The sequence below is a fragment of the Gorilla gorilla genome, chromosome 2, assembly GCF_029281585.2.
Source record: "Gorilla gorilla gorilla isolate KB3781 chromosome 2, NHGRI_mGorGor1-v2.1_pri, whole genome shotgun sequence".
In the NCBI taxonomy this organism is placed as follows: domain Eukaryota; kingdom Metazoa; phylum Chordata; class Mammalia; order Primates; family Hominidae; genus Gorilla; species Gorilla gorilla.
Window position 1 is genome coordinate 206,504,197 of NC_086017.1, and position 17,550 is coordinate 206,521,746.

Below are 17,550 nucleotides of genomic sequence, written 5' to 3' on the forward strand. Positions count from 1 at the left end.
ATATGACTTGGTCATGGTGTACAATCCTTTTTATATGGTGCTATATTCAGTTTGCTAGTACTTTCGTCAAAGATTTTTGTATCTGCATTCATAAGGAATACTGGTCTGTAGGGTTTGTTTGCTTTGTTTTTGGTGGGTTTGTTTCATTTTGTTTTGAGACTAGGTCTCACTCTGTCACACAGGCTGAGTGCAGTGGCACGATCACAGCTCACCAAACCTCAACTACCCAGGCTCAAGTGGTCCTCCTGCCTCAGCCTCCTGAGGAGCTGGGACTATAGGCATGTACCACCACACACAACTAATTTTTAATTTTTTTATAGAGACAAGGTCTCACTATGTTGCCCAGACTGATCTCGAACTCCTGGACGCAAGCAATCCTCCCACTGTGGCCTCCCAAAGTGCTGGGATTACAGGAATGAACCGCCATGTTTGGCCTGGTTTTGTTTTTTTCTTTTTTGAGACAGGATCTTGCTCTGTCACCCAGGCTGGAGTGCAGTGGCGCAAATACAGCTCACTGTAGCCTCAACATTCTGGGCTCAAGCAATCCTCCCATCTCAGCCTCTCAAGTAGTTGGAACCACAGACGCATGCTATCACACTTAGCTAATTTTTTTTGTTTGGTTTGGTTTGGTAGAGACAGAGTCTCCCTGTGTTGCCCAGACTAAACCCCTGGGCTCAGGCAATCCTCCTGCCTCGGCCTCCCAAAGTGCTGGGAATATAGGCATAAGCCATTGTGCCCAGCTGGTCTGTAGGGTTTTTTTGTGATACATCACCTGGCTTTGGTAGCAGGATAACAATGGACTAATGATTAGGAATGTCGATGCTTTGAAAAGTGATGTCTCCTCTTCTATTTCTTAAAGGAGTGTGAATGAATGTCAGTAATTCATCTTTAAACACTTGATAGAATTCACCAGTGAAGTCATCTTGGCCTGTGCTTTTCTTTTTGGGAAACTTTCTGAATATCAATTAAATCTCTATTTTTTATAGGTCTGTTCAGATTTTCTGTTTCTTCTTGAGTCGGTTTCAGTAGTTTGTGTCTTTCTTGAAATATATTCTTCTAAGTTAATGTCATCAATTATCTGTAGTATTTCCTCATAATCCTTTTTATTTCAGTAAATTGGTAGTGATGTGCCCTCTTTCACTCTTGAATGAAGTAATCTGAGTCACTGCCCTTTTTTCTTGGTCACTCTAACTAAAGATGTGTCCATTTTGTTAGGCTTTTCAAAGAACCACCTTTTGGTTTCAATTATTTTTCTCAATTGTTCTCTTCTCTATTTTCTCTTATTTCTGCTCTACCTTTTTTAGTTTCCTCCCTTTCGCTGCTTTGAGATTTGCTTACTCTTCTTTTTCTAGTTTGTTGGGGTGAAGATTAGGTTACTATTTTGAGATCTCTTTTTTTTTAGACGGAGTCTCACTCTGTTGCCCAGGCTGAAGTGCAGTGGCGTACTCTTGGCTCACTGCAACCTCTGCCCCCCGGGTTCAAGTGATTCTCCTGCCTCAGCCTCCCGAGTAGCTGGGATTACAGGTGTGTGCCACCATGCCCAGCTAATTTTTGTATTTTTAGTAGAGATGGGGTTTCACCATGTTGGTCTCTCAATCTCCTGACCTCGTGATCCACCCACCTCAGCCTCCCAAAGGGCTGGGATTACAGGCATGAGCCACTGCACCCGGCCTCTTTTTTTTTTTTAATATTAGTGTTTGCAGGTGTAAATTTCTCTCTAAGCAGTGCTTTAGTTGCATCCCATAAGTTTGGCGTGTTCTATTTTTGTTTTCATTCATCTGAAAGTATTTCTTCATTTTGCTTCTGACTTCTTTGATCCATTGTTTACTTAGAAGTGTACTGCTAATTTCTACATATTTGTGAATTTTTCAGATTTCCTTGTTATTGATTTCAAATTTTATCCCCTTATGGTCAGAAAATATTTTGTATGATTTCAATACTTTAAAATTTATTGAGGCTTGTTTAATGGCCTAACATCATACTCTATGCTGGAGGATACTTCATGTAAACTCGAGAATGTGAATTCTGCTGCTGCTCTATGAAGTGTTCTATAGATAACTAGTAAGTCTTCTTGGTTTATAGCACTGTTCACATCTTCTATTTCCTTATTAATCATCTGCCTGGTTGTTCCACCCATTATTGGAAGTATTTATATCTCAAACTATGATTGCTGAATTGTCTATTTCTGCCTGCAATGCTGTCAGTTTTTGTTTCGTGTATTTTGGAACTCAGCTAAGTGAATATATATTTATAGTCATTATGTCTTTCTTATGGATTGACCCTTTTATTTTTATACACATACACAGATATATATACATATATACATATACATATATATATATATATATATATATATATATATATTTTTTTTTTTTTTTTTTTTTGGAGACAAAGTCTCACTGTTACCCAGGCTGGAGTGCAGTGGCACAATCTCAGCTCACTGCAACCTCCACCTCTCCCAGGCTCAAGTGATCCTCCCACCTCAGCCTCCTGAGTAGCTGGGACCACAGACATGTGCCACCATGCCCAGCCAACGGTTTTTTTGTATTGTGGGTAGAGACGCGGTTTCATCATGTTGCCCAGCCTGGTCTCGAACTCCTGAGATCAAGCGATCTGCCCACCTCAGCCTCCCAAAGTGCTGGGATTACAGGAGTGAGCCACCATGCCCAGCCCTCTTATTATACTTGCCTGTAGTAATTTTTGTCTTAAAGTCTATTTTCTCTGATATTGGCGCAGCCACTCCACCTCTCTTTTGGGTACTGTTTGCATGGTTTGTCTTTTACTTTCAACCTATTTATGTCCTTAAATCTAAAGTATGTCTCTTCCTAAATACCATATAGTTGAATCATCCCTGAAATTTTAATAAGGCCAAATAATAAAAAGTTTTAAATAAATAAGGCCAAAATACATAGAAAGACATACCCTCTTCTGAAATTGAAGAAAAAAGTACTGTAAAGACTAAATATGTAAAACATATAACAAGAGGAAATTTGTTCTCCCACACATCACAAAAGGGGTGTGCGATTCATTTTAAATCAATGAAGAATGAATTTTTTTAAAGGTGTTAGAACAAGTGGTTTTCATTAGGAAGAAAATAAAATTAGATTATCTGCTACAATCAAAACTAAGACCCAGTTGCATTACATGAAACTTAAAATCACTATAAAATGACAGAAAAATATAATGGGGTAGGGAAACTTTGCTAGGCAATAAACAAAAGCCAGCTTTTAAATTTCTATATGATAAAAGACACCATAAACAACGCAAATTTAACTGACACAATATTTAATAATTTTTTTTAAAGAGATAGGGTCTTGCTCTGTCTTCCAAGGTAGAGTACAGTGGCATGACCATAGCTCACTGTAACCTCAAACTCCAGGGCATCACAATCCTCCTGCCTCAGCCTCCTGAGTAGCTGGGACTACAGGCGTGGGCCACATTTGGCTAATTTTTTTTTTTTTTTTGTAAAGACAGGGTCTCACTCTGTTGCCTAGGTTGATTTCAAACTCCTGGCCTCAAGTGATCCTCCCTCCTCAGCCTCCCAAACTGTTGAGATTATAGCATAAGCTACCGCACCCAGCCTAACAAATGAAATTAAAGCCTTTGGCTTAACATATAGAGTAAATGAGTGAATTCTCTTCCAGGACCACCATGTGAAAGTTCACCATTAAGAAAGTCAATTACTAGCAAAAGAAGTAACTATTTTTAAAAAGTCAATCTATCAAAATGTCCAGTTGCAGATTTTTCCGGATTTTTTAAAACATTTTTGAGTCTGGTCGAGGTGGCTTACAGCTGTAATCCCAGCATTTTGGGAGGCCGAAGCCAGTGGATCACAAGGTCAGGAGTTCAAGACCAGCCTGGCCAACATGGTGAAACCCCGTCTCTACTAAAAATATAAAAAATTAGCCAGGTGTGGTGGCAGGCGCCTGTAATCCCAGCTACTCGGGAGGCTGAGGCAGGAGAATCACCTGAACCAGGGAGGTGGAGGTTGCAGTGAGTGGAGATTGCACCACTGCACTCCAGCCTGGGTGACAGTGTGAGACTCTGTCTCAAAAAAAAAAAAAAGCAAAAAAAAAAAAACCACATTTTTAAAATGAGGATAAGTCCTACTCTACATGCTTTTTTTTTTTTTTTTTAATTAAAATTAGAGACAAGGTCTCTATGTTGCCCAGGCTGGTCTCAAGCAATCCTTCCACCTCGACCTCACGAAGTGCTGGGATTACAAATGTAAGCCATTGCGCCCCACCTGCAAGAATTTTTTTTTTTTTTTTTTTGAGATGGAGTCTCGCTCTGTCCCCCAGGCTGGAGTGCAGTGGCACGATCTCAGCTCACTGCAACCTCTGCCTCCCAGGTTCAAGCAATTCTCCTGCCTCAGCCTCCCGAGTAGCTGGGATTACAGGTGCCCACCACCACGCCTACCTAATTTTTTTGTATTTTTAGTAGAGATGGTGTTTCACCATGCTGGCCAGGCTGGTTTCGAACTCCTGACCTCAACTGATCCGCCCACCTCAGCCTCCCAAAGTGCTAGGATTACAGGTGTGAGCCACCACGCCCAGTCAGGATTCCTGTATTTTGGTTCATAATAAAATTACTTTATAATTCCATTCTACTGCTTCTGAGATTAAAAAAAAAAAAAATCCCCTTAGCCCTTACCCACTGTATTAACAGGCAGTTGCTAAAAGTTTATTATAAAGATGGAAGGCAAAGGAAGGAGACAAGATTGGCACCAATCCAGACTTAATAGCAACACATAACTGAGGTGTATTTAGTAGTCACATTTTATTCCAATGTCTTTCGCCCATTAAAACCTTTCACCTGACTGGGCATGGTGACTCATACCTGTAATCCCAGCTACTCAGGAGGCTGAGGCAGGAGAATCACCTGAGTCCAGGAGTTGGCAAACAGCCTGGATAACAAGTAACATAATTCACCCACAAACACCCTTTTTTAAAAAAAAGTTATTCTAAGTTACTGAACAAGAATCATATCTAGCCGGGCATGGTGGCTTATGCCTGTAATCCCAGCACTTTGGGAGGCTGAGGCGGGCGGATCACCTGAGGTCAGGAGTTCGAGACCAGCCTGGCTAACATGGTGAAACTCCGTTTCTACTAAAAATACAAAAAATTAGCCAGGCGTGGAGGTGCGCGCCTATAATCCCAGTTACTCGGGAGGCTGAGGCAGGAGAACTGCTTGAACCCAAGAGCCGGAGGGTGCAGTGAGCCGACATCGTGCCATTGCACTCCAGCTTGGGCAACAAGAGCAGAAATCTGTCTCAAAAAAAAAAAAAAAAGAATCATATCTGAAATAGAATCTAAAAATGAAAAACCTGCAGGATGGTGTACGATAGACACTGTTAAAGGATAAAAATAAATTATCAGATAAAAACTAAAGCATACCAAGGCTAAGGCCTTTTTTTTTTTTTTTTTTTTTTAAGAAAGAGAGAGAGTCTAGCTCTGTCGCCCAGGCTGGAGTGCAGAGGTGTGAACATAACTCACTGCAGCCTTGACCTCCTGCCTCAACAATCCTCCTGCCTCAGCTTCCCATGTAGCTGGAATCACAGGTGCACGCCACCATGCCCAACTAATTTTTTTATTTTTGTAGAGACAGTGTCTCACTTTGTTGCCCAGGCTGGTCTCAAACTCCTGGCCTCAAGCGACCCTCTTGTCTCAGCCTTCCAAACTGCTGGGATTACAGGCATGAACCACTGCACCTGGCCACAATATTTTTATACTTGAACACTGCTGACAAAAATCTTTCATAATTCAGAAAGATGTTTATTTGTTCAATTTATTTATTCTACTTTTTATTTCAAATAGATATTCACTTCCTAAGTAAAACAGAATACATTTTGGGTTTTTTTGTTTGTTTGTTTTTTCTTTTTTGAGACAGTCTCGCTCTGTTGCCCAGGCTGGAGTACAGTGGCACAACCTCAGCTCACTACAGCCTCTGCCTCCCGGGTTCAAGCAGTTCTCATGCCTCAGTCTCCCAAGTAGCTGGGATTACAGGTGCACACTACCACACCCGGCTAATTTTTGTATTTTTAGTAGAGATGGGGTTTTACCATGTTGGCCAGGCTGGTGTCAAACTCCTGACCTTAAGTGATCCGCCGGCCTCCACCTCCCAAAGTCTGGGATTACAGATGTGAGCCACAGTGTTCAGCCCAAGAGTATGTTTAAGTAAAAGAAAAGCAGTATTTTTACGGAGGTTTTGTAAAATTTTAAAGACCTACTACATGCAACTACACACAATTAAGGGCCCAAACAAATTCCAACTTCAACATATTTTGGCCAAAATGCAAAATTTCCACTCAAAAAAAAGTATACTTAGGCACTTTACATTCCTGTAGATTTTTAGATGAACAAGGTTTTTAGATTTTAGATGAACAAGATTTTGACCTTTAAGCTGATTTTAAACTGGTATTTAAAAAACCAAAAAGGGAACCCAAAATTATACAACGAAATGTGCCCTCCAATCCAAAACAAAAAAAAAAATGTTCACTCGGATGTAAAAGTAACCATTGACTATTCAAATTACAAAAGACAATGTTGCAAATGCAACATCCTTCTATGTGCACACACTAGACTTAAATGCCACAAGATTCATTTATGAATAAAGACACGTATTAGTTTAAAGACAGCCCAATAGATCAGGACACAAGTGCAGCTGCCTTACTATCAAAAAACAAGCCCAGGCCTCACAAGCTTTTTATTTTGATACAAGTTTCACTATCACTCAACATACACAACACTCTCAAAAGTAAAGCTCTTCTTATACATACAACATGTGAATGAAGACTTCTCAAATATTCTTTTCAAATGCTATACAGATCCTCATAGTAATAGAATTATGGAAAAACCATAAAAAATTAAGAATATGAATAATGAAACTTCTATTCCTCGGCAGTCTTCCCTCTATTGCAAATCTAATTTGTCCCCAAAATGTATATAAGATGTTGAAGTTATTGAAATTTTGGCATCTCTTCCCAATTTGCAGCTAACAATAACTGGAATATGGGAAACAACTCCTGAAAACCTGTAATATTTTAATTAACATAGAATTTATGTTACAATCAAGTTTAACAAAAGTTCACTATAATATTCCCTACAACTTAATCAGTATCTTGCCCTCTCATTTTATATTCAATGATTTCTTTATTTCAAAAACAAAGACATCACATGGTTTGTGACCAACCCCAGTAGCTAGAAGTATTTCCAAATCACTTCTCTCAACTTAAAAAAAAAAAAAATTAATGTGAAACAAAGGGAGCTCAAAGCTACATCTTCTAAGGGAAAAATGCTGTGTTTATTTCACTTAAAAATAAATAGCTGAGTCATAGTAACAAAATTTCACAAAAAGCTGAACTTTCTAAGGTGCACTTTAAAAATTACTCCACTTGCCATGCTGTCCTGGAAACCAACCTGCACGCCTGTCCTAGGAAATCTATTTGTGTCTCTTGAGTCCTTCAATAATGCAGAACATAAAAGTTTCAAAAATGAATCGCAACAACAGCTATCAAAGGAAGTGGGTTTTTTTAAATAATAGCCCTAGGCTCCAATAAAATTAATACCCAAAAATCATCAAAGGGCAAACGCAAAAAGCGTTCTTAAATTTTCTCTAAGTAGCAGTTCCTTGGTTTTACAATTCTTTTCTTTTTCGCTGAAAGGAGAATAAGAAATCCAATTAACAGTGTTAAGGATGAGAACAGTTAGTTCCCAGGCAGAGGATGCAATTTACAATCCAGGCTTGGCCCAGACATTAACGGGCACACACACGCCAATGCTCAGAGGAAGCTTCAAGAAATGTCACTATCTAACGGAAGTGTTAAGGCCTTACATTTGTAAGGACTATGACCAGCCCTGTAAATAAATACACTGTAAAACGCAACCTAGAAAAACTCCATTGTCCAAAACAACTCAAGACTTTCCTACCATACTCAAAACAGAAAGAACCTGTGTCCTGGACGACCGCCTCTCACATAGAAAGAAGGGCAGCCCATGTGAATCGGAGTGCCCCCATGTCAACTCTGTGACAGATCCACTGGGAGCATCCGACTGTGATCCGGGCCCTCCTGGGCAGAGGCTGCTGGAAGAGGAACACACAGGCAATCTTCACGGCCCTCCTACTTCCGTTCTCAAAACAGAAATGCACTTTTCTGCTAGTCCTCCGCCCTCAGCCCGGTACCTCTCGACAGCTGTGCCCCCTTCAACGAGCTTAAGTGGAAAGAAAAGCAGGTAGTCACCAACTAGGGTCCACGGAATGCGGTTGATCACAGCGCTTCCCCCCCGCGATTCCCGCACGCATCCACCGCGGGCGCCCTCCGGAGAGTCGCTCCGGCCGGGGGCACCGCGAAGCAGAAGTCGGCGTCCCAGTTCGCCCCCTACTCTCTCCTCCCCGGGGAAGGGGGGCAGAAAAGCGCAAAGAGGAACTAAATGAACTGCAAGAGGATGCCCTGAAAGCTCCCTCAAAGAGGGGGTGGGGAGAGGGTGGAAACCAAGAAGGGGCGGAAGGAAGGGGGAAGGAAGAGCAGCCAGTGGAGGAAGGGAGCGAGAGCGAGCGCCCGCGAAGGGGACGGGACTTCGGGAGCGCGGCTGCACCCCATTTCCCCCAGCGGGAGAGGGTGCGCCGGCCTTCGGGGCGCTCCGCCCCGGCAGAGGGCAAGGAAAGAAATGAGAGGCGACGTCCCCGTCCCCGTCCCCGCCACTTCGTCGCCCCTCGGGAGGGCTCGGTGGGGACTGCAGTGCCCTCGCAGGGTGGGAAACGGCGGCAACGGCCGCTCGCCCCGTCGGAAGGAGCGGACGGCGGGGCCTCCTCCGGGTGCGCGGGCCCGGCTTTCACGCCCCCAGCGCCGGGAAGGCAGCTCCGCGGTGACGCCGGGCGGCCGTGTCGGTTACCTGAAGCGAGGCGAGTCCTTCAGACACTCCTCGAAATCCACAGTCATCTTCATCCTGCCTCCGCCTCGCAGGCGGCGCTGGCAAAGCCGAGGGGGCCGCGGGAGCGGCCGCGCTGGGGACGCAGACGGCTACGGCGGGCGCACGGCCGCGACTAGCGTTGCGCGGAGCTGCGAAGGGCGCCTCGCCCGCTGGTCATAGCAGCCGCGAAGACGGCGACGACTAGTCAGGCCCCAGTCCGGCCCCTCTTCCTCCCGCCCCAAGTAGAGCGCTGGCCGCAGGGAAACGGCCGGGGAGTGACAGCAGCGGCCAGCCAGCCACGAACCTGGCGGCCAAGGGGCGGGGCATCCGGCAGCACCGCCTGCGGGCGCCCGGGCAACGGGTCTGAGCGATGGCACCCCGAGCCAATGAGCAGCGCGACCGTGGGCACCTCCTTGCCACAACCGCCCCCGAGGGCCAACCGGGATGCGCGGGCGTCGCTAGGCGGGACGCACCGGTTGCTGGGAGGCCGGCAGCTGAGGCTCCTTGGGAAGGAAGTCACGTGGCTGCGGCCGCGCTTCCCTCCGAGCCCCCGCCTCTTCTCCTGCTCCCCGAGCCCCGCCCTGCTGAGCTGCCAGCCCAGAGGAGCAGCCTCCTGCAGGTCTGAGGAAGGAAATTTGCTTTTCAAAGCAGATTGGCAGAAATCTGAAGAGGTTAGAGGCAGAAATTATAAAAGGAAGAGATAGGCTAAGCCACCTATTCCTTTCAGTTTAGAGAAACTGAGGCCAGGAGAGGAGCGAGGATAACTTTAGTGATAAAATCCATCTTTCATGTATTTGTTCCATAGCTTCATAATCTGGAAATTGCTCCCATGTACATCTTCTCATATAGCCAGAGACCACTTCCTGAAGGAGCTGCCGTTTGGGTTGGACATAGAAAGATGTAGGCAGGTATGGGAGGTAGGGTGCTTCGTGTGGAGGAACTCCTCTCAGAACTGCAGAAAGCATTCTCCCTCACTGACACTTCGCTCCTGGTGGTTTTCACTGTTCTGCCATGGTGGGGTTCTGAAGACCAGGCTCATCGTACTCACCTTGCAACACCTGCCCCTCTAATCCACACTTTTTCTAGAAGCACTTTAAGATACTTATCATCTGATCCTCACGGCAGGTATTTACCATACTCCTTGACTTTAAGATGCCATTGATTGTAAAAAGTACAAAGATGTCTTATATGTAATGAGTAATTTTTAAGCCAACCTAAAAAACACGGGCGTATCTATAAAAATGAATATACAGGGTGTTCTAACAGCATAGCGGCTCTGAGTGAGAATCTGGAGGCAAACTTCCTGGATTTAGGTCCCAGCTTTCTCACTTTAAAATGAACATAACACACAGATCTGATGAAGTTGTCCGGTTAACACAGTGCCACATATCGATCATTCAGTAAATGTTGGCTGTTTTAATTGTACCATTTGCCTCTTCAGTACTATAATCAAAGGGCTTAAGTCTAAGTTCTCTCACTTTCACTGTCTGAAGTTTTTGTTTGTCTCAAAAACAATCAAACAATTTCGTTCCATTCCCCAGGCTGGTCTCAAACTCATGGCCTCAAGTGATCCTTCTGTCTCAGCCTCCCAAAATGCTGAGATTACAGGTGTGAGCCACACACCCAGCCTTCTAAAGTCTTAATATAACTTTCTGACCGTCTGGCTAAGTATAGCATGATGACATACTGTTTTTCGTAACCCATCAAGAGATATCTTGATCTCTTTAGCATCTTTAGAAATTAACAGTATAGACAGGGCATGGTGGCTCACACCTGTAATCCCAGCACTTTGGGAGGCCGAGGTGAGCAGATTCCTTGCTCCAGGAGTTCCAGACCAGCCTGGGCAACATGGTGAAATCCTGTCTCTACAACTCTACAAAAATATACAAAAAATTAGCCAGGCACATGCCTATAGTCCCAGTTACTCGTGAGGCTGAGGTGGAAGGGTCACTTAAGCCTAGGAAGTCAAGACTGCAGTGAGCCATGATTGTGCCACTGCACTCCAGCCTGGGTAGACAGACCAAAACACTGTATCAAAAGAAAAAAAAAGGAAAAAGGAAAATTAACAGTATAATTCTGAGGCATTTCAGAGAATATAGAAGCGTTATATTCATTTATTCTTTGCTTATAAACTTGATTTCTTTTTTAATTGTGTATTCCTGGAAACCACACAGCTTTTCTTGATAGCTAAAAACAGACTATTGACTGTTAAATGTTCAGGGTCCTCAAGCACATTAGTGGTCAGGCCAACCTTCCCTAACATTGTAACTTCAATGTCAAATTTACCAAGACAGTTGGCAATCTCTACTATATTTGGTTGCGTTCCTGATGTGTGACAGCTAATCTGCATATACAATAACTTATTATTTTAATACTTCATCACAGTGTATGTAGCCTTTTAGAAGATATCTAAAGTGACACTTTGGGGTTCAAATTAATATTCAACTGCATGGCACCACAAAGGCAAATAACTAAGCTAATTACCAAGTGAACATCTTTCTGTGGATGGCTAAATTTGCATACACCCAGTTAGTGATAACACTGTCACAATTTTTCTTCCTTGCCCTGTGATAAAGCAAGCATTTGGGGGTGTCAATTCTAAGATAGGTCCTAAATAAAGAAACATTAAAGTGGGATGGGGTGGGAGCAGTGGGTCTTAGAATACAAGAAACACAATATTATTATCCTCATCATTTTTTTTTTTTTTTGAGAAGAAGTTTTGCTCTACCACCCAGGCTGGAGTGCAGTGGCACAATCTTGGCTCACTGCAACCTCTGCCTCCCAGGTTCAAGTGATTCTCCTGTCTCAGCCTCCCGAGTAGTTGGGATTACAAGCATGCACCACCACACCTGGCTAATTTTTGTATTTTTATATAATAATGGAAACCAAGGTCCCAAGATATGAAAATAAATTGCCAGGTGACTCAGGCCAAACACAGGCTGCCTGATGCCAGATCCGAACTACTAACTGTCCTCCCTCCCCTTAAGAATTCTGCCTTTGCAGTTGTAACTCTGTCTGCCCGTGTAGCAATCTCCCTTTCATCTTCTCTTTAAAACATCACCCTTATGCCACCCCCTCAGGAAGCTTTCTTGGCTGAAATACAAACCTCTCTATTCAACACACAGTAAAAGTTCCTTACTAGGCCCAGTCTGCACTCTAAAAGAATATAAAGTACCAAACCTTAAATGTCTTCCAAATTTCTTCTCCCCAAACTTCTCAGTCCCTCTCTACAAACCCTCTGGAACCCTGGACACCCATAGTTCTTCATAGAAAGCTGCTGATTTCCTCTGAGAACACTGTTGACCGTACATCCTCTTGAGCAGAGGTTGTTCAATCTCTCCTCCCTGGTACTCCTTGGTCAGGATACATAGTCAGCAAAAGGCTTACACTGTCTTACTTTCCTTGTTGCTGTTATCCAGCAGTTTCTAGTAACTCCCTGCCTTAGCCTGGCTAATTGCGTTGCAAATTATCTCAAGAAAAGGAAATTACAATGAGGGTGACTGTGGGCACTACTGGGACTGACAAGGGCAGAAATTCAGGCACCTCTTAGGACTGGTTTTCTCTCTTGTCATCTGCATCCTCTCTCTTTCCCACTTGCCCAACCCCATCAACTTTCCTTTCTGCTTTCCTCTAGGTTCTGTTCCCCTGTGAACCTGGTTTGCATACAATCTATCATTGCTACTGATTCCTCTAGAGCCGCCCAGTGGGTAATATAAAACAATGAAACTTTCCAGGTGTGAGCAGCATGGGGTGGTGGAGGCTATGATGAACAGAAAGCATGTGCCCTGTGTCCTTCTCAGCTCCAGTCAGTTCCTGCCATACCAGACCTCAGATTTAATGAGAGAAGCCAAACAGCCAGATTTTCATGTGAAATCTCCCTGTTTTCAAATATTGACAAGCCTTTCAAAATATTACAGAACATTGCACAGGTTATAAAAATAAGTTTCAGGGCCACTCTGCAACCTCTGCTAGATATTTCTTGACAATTCTTTTTTTTTTTTTTCCTTTTTTCTGAGATGGAGTTTCGCTCTTGTTGCCCAGGCTGGAGTGCAATGGCACAATCTCAGCTCACTGCAACCTCCGCCTCCTGGGTTCAAAAGATTCTCCTGTCTCCGCCTCCTGAGTAGCTGGGATTACAAGCTCATGCCACTATGCCCGGTTAATTTTTGTATTGTTAGTAGAGTCAGGGTTTCGCCATGTTGGCCAGGCTGGTCTCGAACTCCTGACCTCAAGTGATCCGCCCGCCTCGGCCTCCCAAAGTGCTGGAATTACAGGCATGAGCCACTGCGCCTGGCTGACAATTCTTTATACAGCCTTTCAACTTCGGCTCCTGGTGTTAATTGCTTAAATCTGTTTCCCAACTCGCAGATCCCAGGAGACAATTACATTAGCCCAGCTCATCTTTTCATATCAGTCCACACAGGTAGTGGGTCCCTGGCAAGCCAAGAGAGGGATGGAATCACTCAACCTAATCATTTCTGCAGGGATGGGGGCTGCATGATGGCTGACTAGTAGTCAAGGCAATTTCCCTGTAAGAAAATGTTGATAGCTCGGCCCCATAAAACACAGCTAGTAAACACTCACGTTCATCCAGGACTTCGGCCCCTGACTCACAGTCCTTCATCCCAACTTCCACCATCAACTAAGGTGACATCAACATTCACTCATTTTTCTTTCATTCAATAATATTCATTGAGCATTTATTCTGGCCAGACCTTATAATAGGCTCTGAGAGGCTGGGCACGGTGGCTCACGCCTGTAATCCTAGCATTTTGGGAGGCCAAGGCGGGCAGATCACTTGTGGTCAGGAGTTCAAAACCAGTCTGGCCAACATGGTGAAACCCCGTCTCTACTAAAACTACAAAAATTAGCCAGGTGTGGTGGCACTGTGCCTGTAATCCCAGCTACTTGGGAGGGCTGAGGCAGGAGAATTGCTTGAACCAGGGAGGCGGAGGTTGCAGTGAGCTGAGATCATGCTATTGCACTCCAGCCTGGATGACAAGAGGGAAACTCCATCTCAAAAAAAAAAAAAAAAAAAAGGCCAGATGCGGTGGCTCACGCCTGTAATCTCAGCACTTTGGGAGGCCAAGGCGGGTGGATCACCTGAGGCCAGGAGTTTAAGACCAGCCTGACCAACATGGTGAAACCCTGTCTCTACTAAAAATACAAAATTAGCCAGGTGTGGTGGCGCATGTCTGTAATCCCAGGTACTTGGGAGGCTGAGGCAGGAGAATCGCTTGAACCTGGGAGGTGGGGGTTGCAGTGAGCCGAGATCGCACCATTGCACTCCAGCCTGGGCAACAGAGTGAGACGCTGTCTCTAAATAAATAAATAAATAAATAGACTGTGAGACTTATAGGTGAAATAAATAATCTTTTCCCCCTACAGCTCTCAGACTATGGTAAGTTCTGTGCCAGCAGTCTTTGAGTATTTACAGTGGCCTACTGTAATCTGATAGTCATTTCTCCTAAGGAAGGAAATTAGTGTTCTCATATCTCCATGGATATGAAGAATCTTAAAAAAGTAAGATCTAAGAAAAGGTGAGGAATGTCTTCCAAAGGGTCAAAGGACTGTTAGTCACAAGGAACTATTTTGACTGAAGCACAGAAGCAAGAGAAACACATGGCCTTCAAGCATGGTAAATCGAGAATATGGCTTTAGAAAAGAAGTAAGAAATGAATTTCTGATACATACACTATCTGTATCAGAAAGGATCGTACACCATCAATATAGACATTACAAAGAACCTTGTATGCCATGCTAAGGACTGTGTATATTAAAGCGAAGGAAAGCCATTGGAAGAATTTAAGCCTGGGAGTGACATAATCTTATTTGCATCTTAATGGAGAGTGGGACATTTTCAACTGATGCAATTGCAAGCAAGAGATGCTTAAGAAATAAAATTGAGGCCCGGGCGCAGTTACTCACGCCTGTAATCACAGCACTTTGGGAGGCCGAGGTGGGTGGATCACAAGGTCAGGAGATGGAGACCATCCTGGCTAACACGGTGAAACCCCTTCTCTACTAAAAATACAAAAAATTAGCCAGGCGTGGTGGCGGACGCCTGTAGTCCCAGCTACTCGGGAGGCTGAGGCACAAGAATGGCATGAACCTGGGAGGTGGAGCTTGCAGTGAGCCGAGATGGCAGCACTGCACTCCAGCCTGGGCGACAGAGCAAGACTCCATCTCAAAAAATTAATTAATTAATTAATTAATTAATTTAAAAAATTGAAAGAATCTGATGGCCAACCAAATGTGGGGAGAAGGAAAAAATAAAGACAACTCCTCAGATGACTCCAGGTTGCAGATCTGGGTGACTGGGCAATAGGTAGTGCTATTCATAGAAAGGGGAGAAAGTTTATCTCAAAATATGTCGCTTCAGAAAGTCCTTAAATGTTCTCATCTTATACCATTTTCTCACCCAGAACATCCCATGCACAAGCTCAGCATAGATGTCTCTAGTTGTTTCATTCCCATATATTCACTTCATACTCACGTTCCCACTCCCACCCCCACGCCAGTATTCCTTTTTTCTCCCAGGCTGTTGGTATACCACCCTGTCTCACCCTCCACCTCAGGGCAGTTTCATACCCACAGCTCGGGATCGATCCAAACATTTTCCTTCTGCTTTCTCCTCTCCTAGTTGCTGAGCAAGATTAGAAATAATTTCTATTGTAAAGCAGCAGGAAGCCATTGGAAAAATCTAAACAGAGGAATGATATCATCTGATTTGTGCTGGAGTGCAGTGGTGTGATCATAACTCACTGCTGCCTCGACCTCCCAGACTCAAGTGATCCTCCATCCTCAGCCTCCCGAGTAGTTGGAAGTACAGGTGCACGCCACACGCCTGGCTAATATTTGTACGTTTTGTAGAGGTGGGTCTCACTGTGTTGCCTGGGGCTGATCTGGAACTCCGGAGCTCAAGTGATCCTCCCTGCCTCAGCCTCCCGAAGTAATTACAAGTATGAGCTGCTGTACGTGGCCTGATTTGTATTTTAAGGGGGAATAAGTAGGCAAATGGGTGAAGGCTTTTAGGGAGACTCCATCATTGCATTCACCAGCACATGAGACTCTTATCACTGAGTCTCCATCACTGTGTTCACCACCACATACTTAGGATTTGCAACTGTCTTTTTTTTTTTTTTTTTTAGATGGAGTTTTGCTCTTGTCGCCCAGGCTGGAGTCCAATGGCGCAATCTTGGCTCACTGTAACCTCCACCTCCCAGGTTCAAGTGATTCTCATGCCTCAACCTCCCGAGTAGCTAGGATTACAGGTGCCCACCACCACACCCAGCTAATTTTTCTATTTTTAGTAGAGACGGGGTTTCATCATGTTGGCCAGGCTGGTCTCAAACTCCTGACCTCAGGCGATCCACCTGCCGCGGCCTCCCAAAGTGCTGGGATGACAGGCGTGAGCCACCGCGCCTCATCTCAACTGTCTTTGTATTATTTATCTGTGACCAGATCCCTGGCCCACTGGCACAATGGCTGTTCTCAAACCTGGCTGCTCTCCTCAAGCCTCCCAGCAAATGTGCCCCACCCCACTCATGATTTGCAGACAACATTGAGTCTTCAAAAAGAAAATAAGAGTCATTAGGAACACTCTTCTACCTCCAGCCCACATACTCATCTATGTTTGCACTTTTCTTACTTCTTACCCACCTATCTCAGAGGAAGGTGGCATCTCTTTCTGCCACTCCTGATCTGTGCTCTAGGGAATCCACCCCTTCTGTTCTCTTTGAAGAATGGCTCTATCAATTATCCCCTCTTTCTCTGTATCTTCAAACTGTCAACTGACCATTCTTCTGTCTTTGGAAGAAAGAGGAGAAAATCATACACAGTCTGTATCAGAAAGGATTATTTTTGTTGTAAGAGAAACTATGTGAGTTAATGAAAACAAAGGGTTCATGATGGGTTAGTTTCACCCAGAACCAGATGGCTGGCTTTCCTTGAACCTTGAGAAGGATTTAGAACGAGGGACTGTAAAGCCAGCGGCTCCTTCCTGTCTGCCCATTTCCACATCTGCAGCTTACTTCATCTGACTCTCCAGGCAGCAGCTCCCAACACTACCCAACCAACCGGAGAGGATGGGCTTTCGCTCTAGGCCCCAAATCTAAATTTCTTGGAGGAAGTATTGGCCCACCTTGGATGCTGTACCCCCCACAGAGGCCAATCAACTACAGTCAAGGAGGCAGCTGTGTACAAACATGGCTCCTGAGAGTCTGCCCCTGTGACCTTGTAGTTGGGAAATCTCTTAGCCAAGAAGGGGGACTTGTGAGTTGGAAAAATTCCCCTCTGACTATTGCCAAATCTCCTTCCGTTGCTTTATATCTAAGACTCTTTAACGACACAGTCTCCACTCCCTAGCTCCACAGTTTCTCCTCCCATTCATTCCAGTATCCTCTGCATTCTGTTCTCCACTCTGTCCAACACCCCTGCTCCCTACCAACTGTTTCAGGAAGGTCACTTTCCAACTGCCAAACCCAAAGCACACTTTCAGTACTTGTTTTCCTGACGTTTCCTCAGCATTTGCCACTGTTTCCAAGTCTTTCCACCTGGGAAACTCATGCCACTTTCCTGCTTAAAATTCTTCAAGGGTTGGTCATTGCCTCAGCTATCATTTTTCAGCTTTCCCTAACTA

At 44.4% G+C, this 17,550-nt stretch overlaps 1 protein-coding gene across 14 annotated transcripts in view; it reads right to left on the reverse strand.

Annotated features, from left to right (window-relative positions):
- Window positions 1-9,345, reverse strand: part of ACAP2 (ArfGAP with coiled-coil, ankyrin repeat and PH domains 2) — a 177,290-nt gene extending 167,945 nt beyond the window's left edge. For 7 of the 14 annotated variants that reach the window (XM_063704483.1, XM_063704478.1, XM_063704482.1 and 4 more), the window contains exon 1: window positions 8,240-8,880. In XM_063704483.1, the coding sequence (XP_063560553.1) occupies window positions 8,240-8,301 (62 nt within the window). In that variant the 5' untranslated portion in view covers window positions 8,302-8,880. The other 7 variants (XM_031007305.3, XM_055382698.2, XM_055382700.2 and 4 more) reach the window with 4 other exon arrangements.
- Between the last annotated feature and the right edge of the window lie 8,205 nt (window positions 9,346-17,550).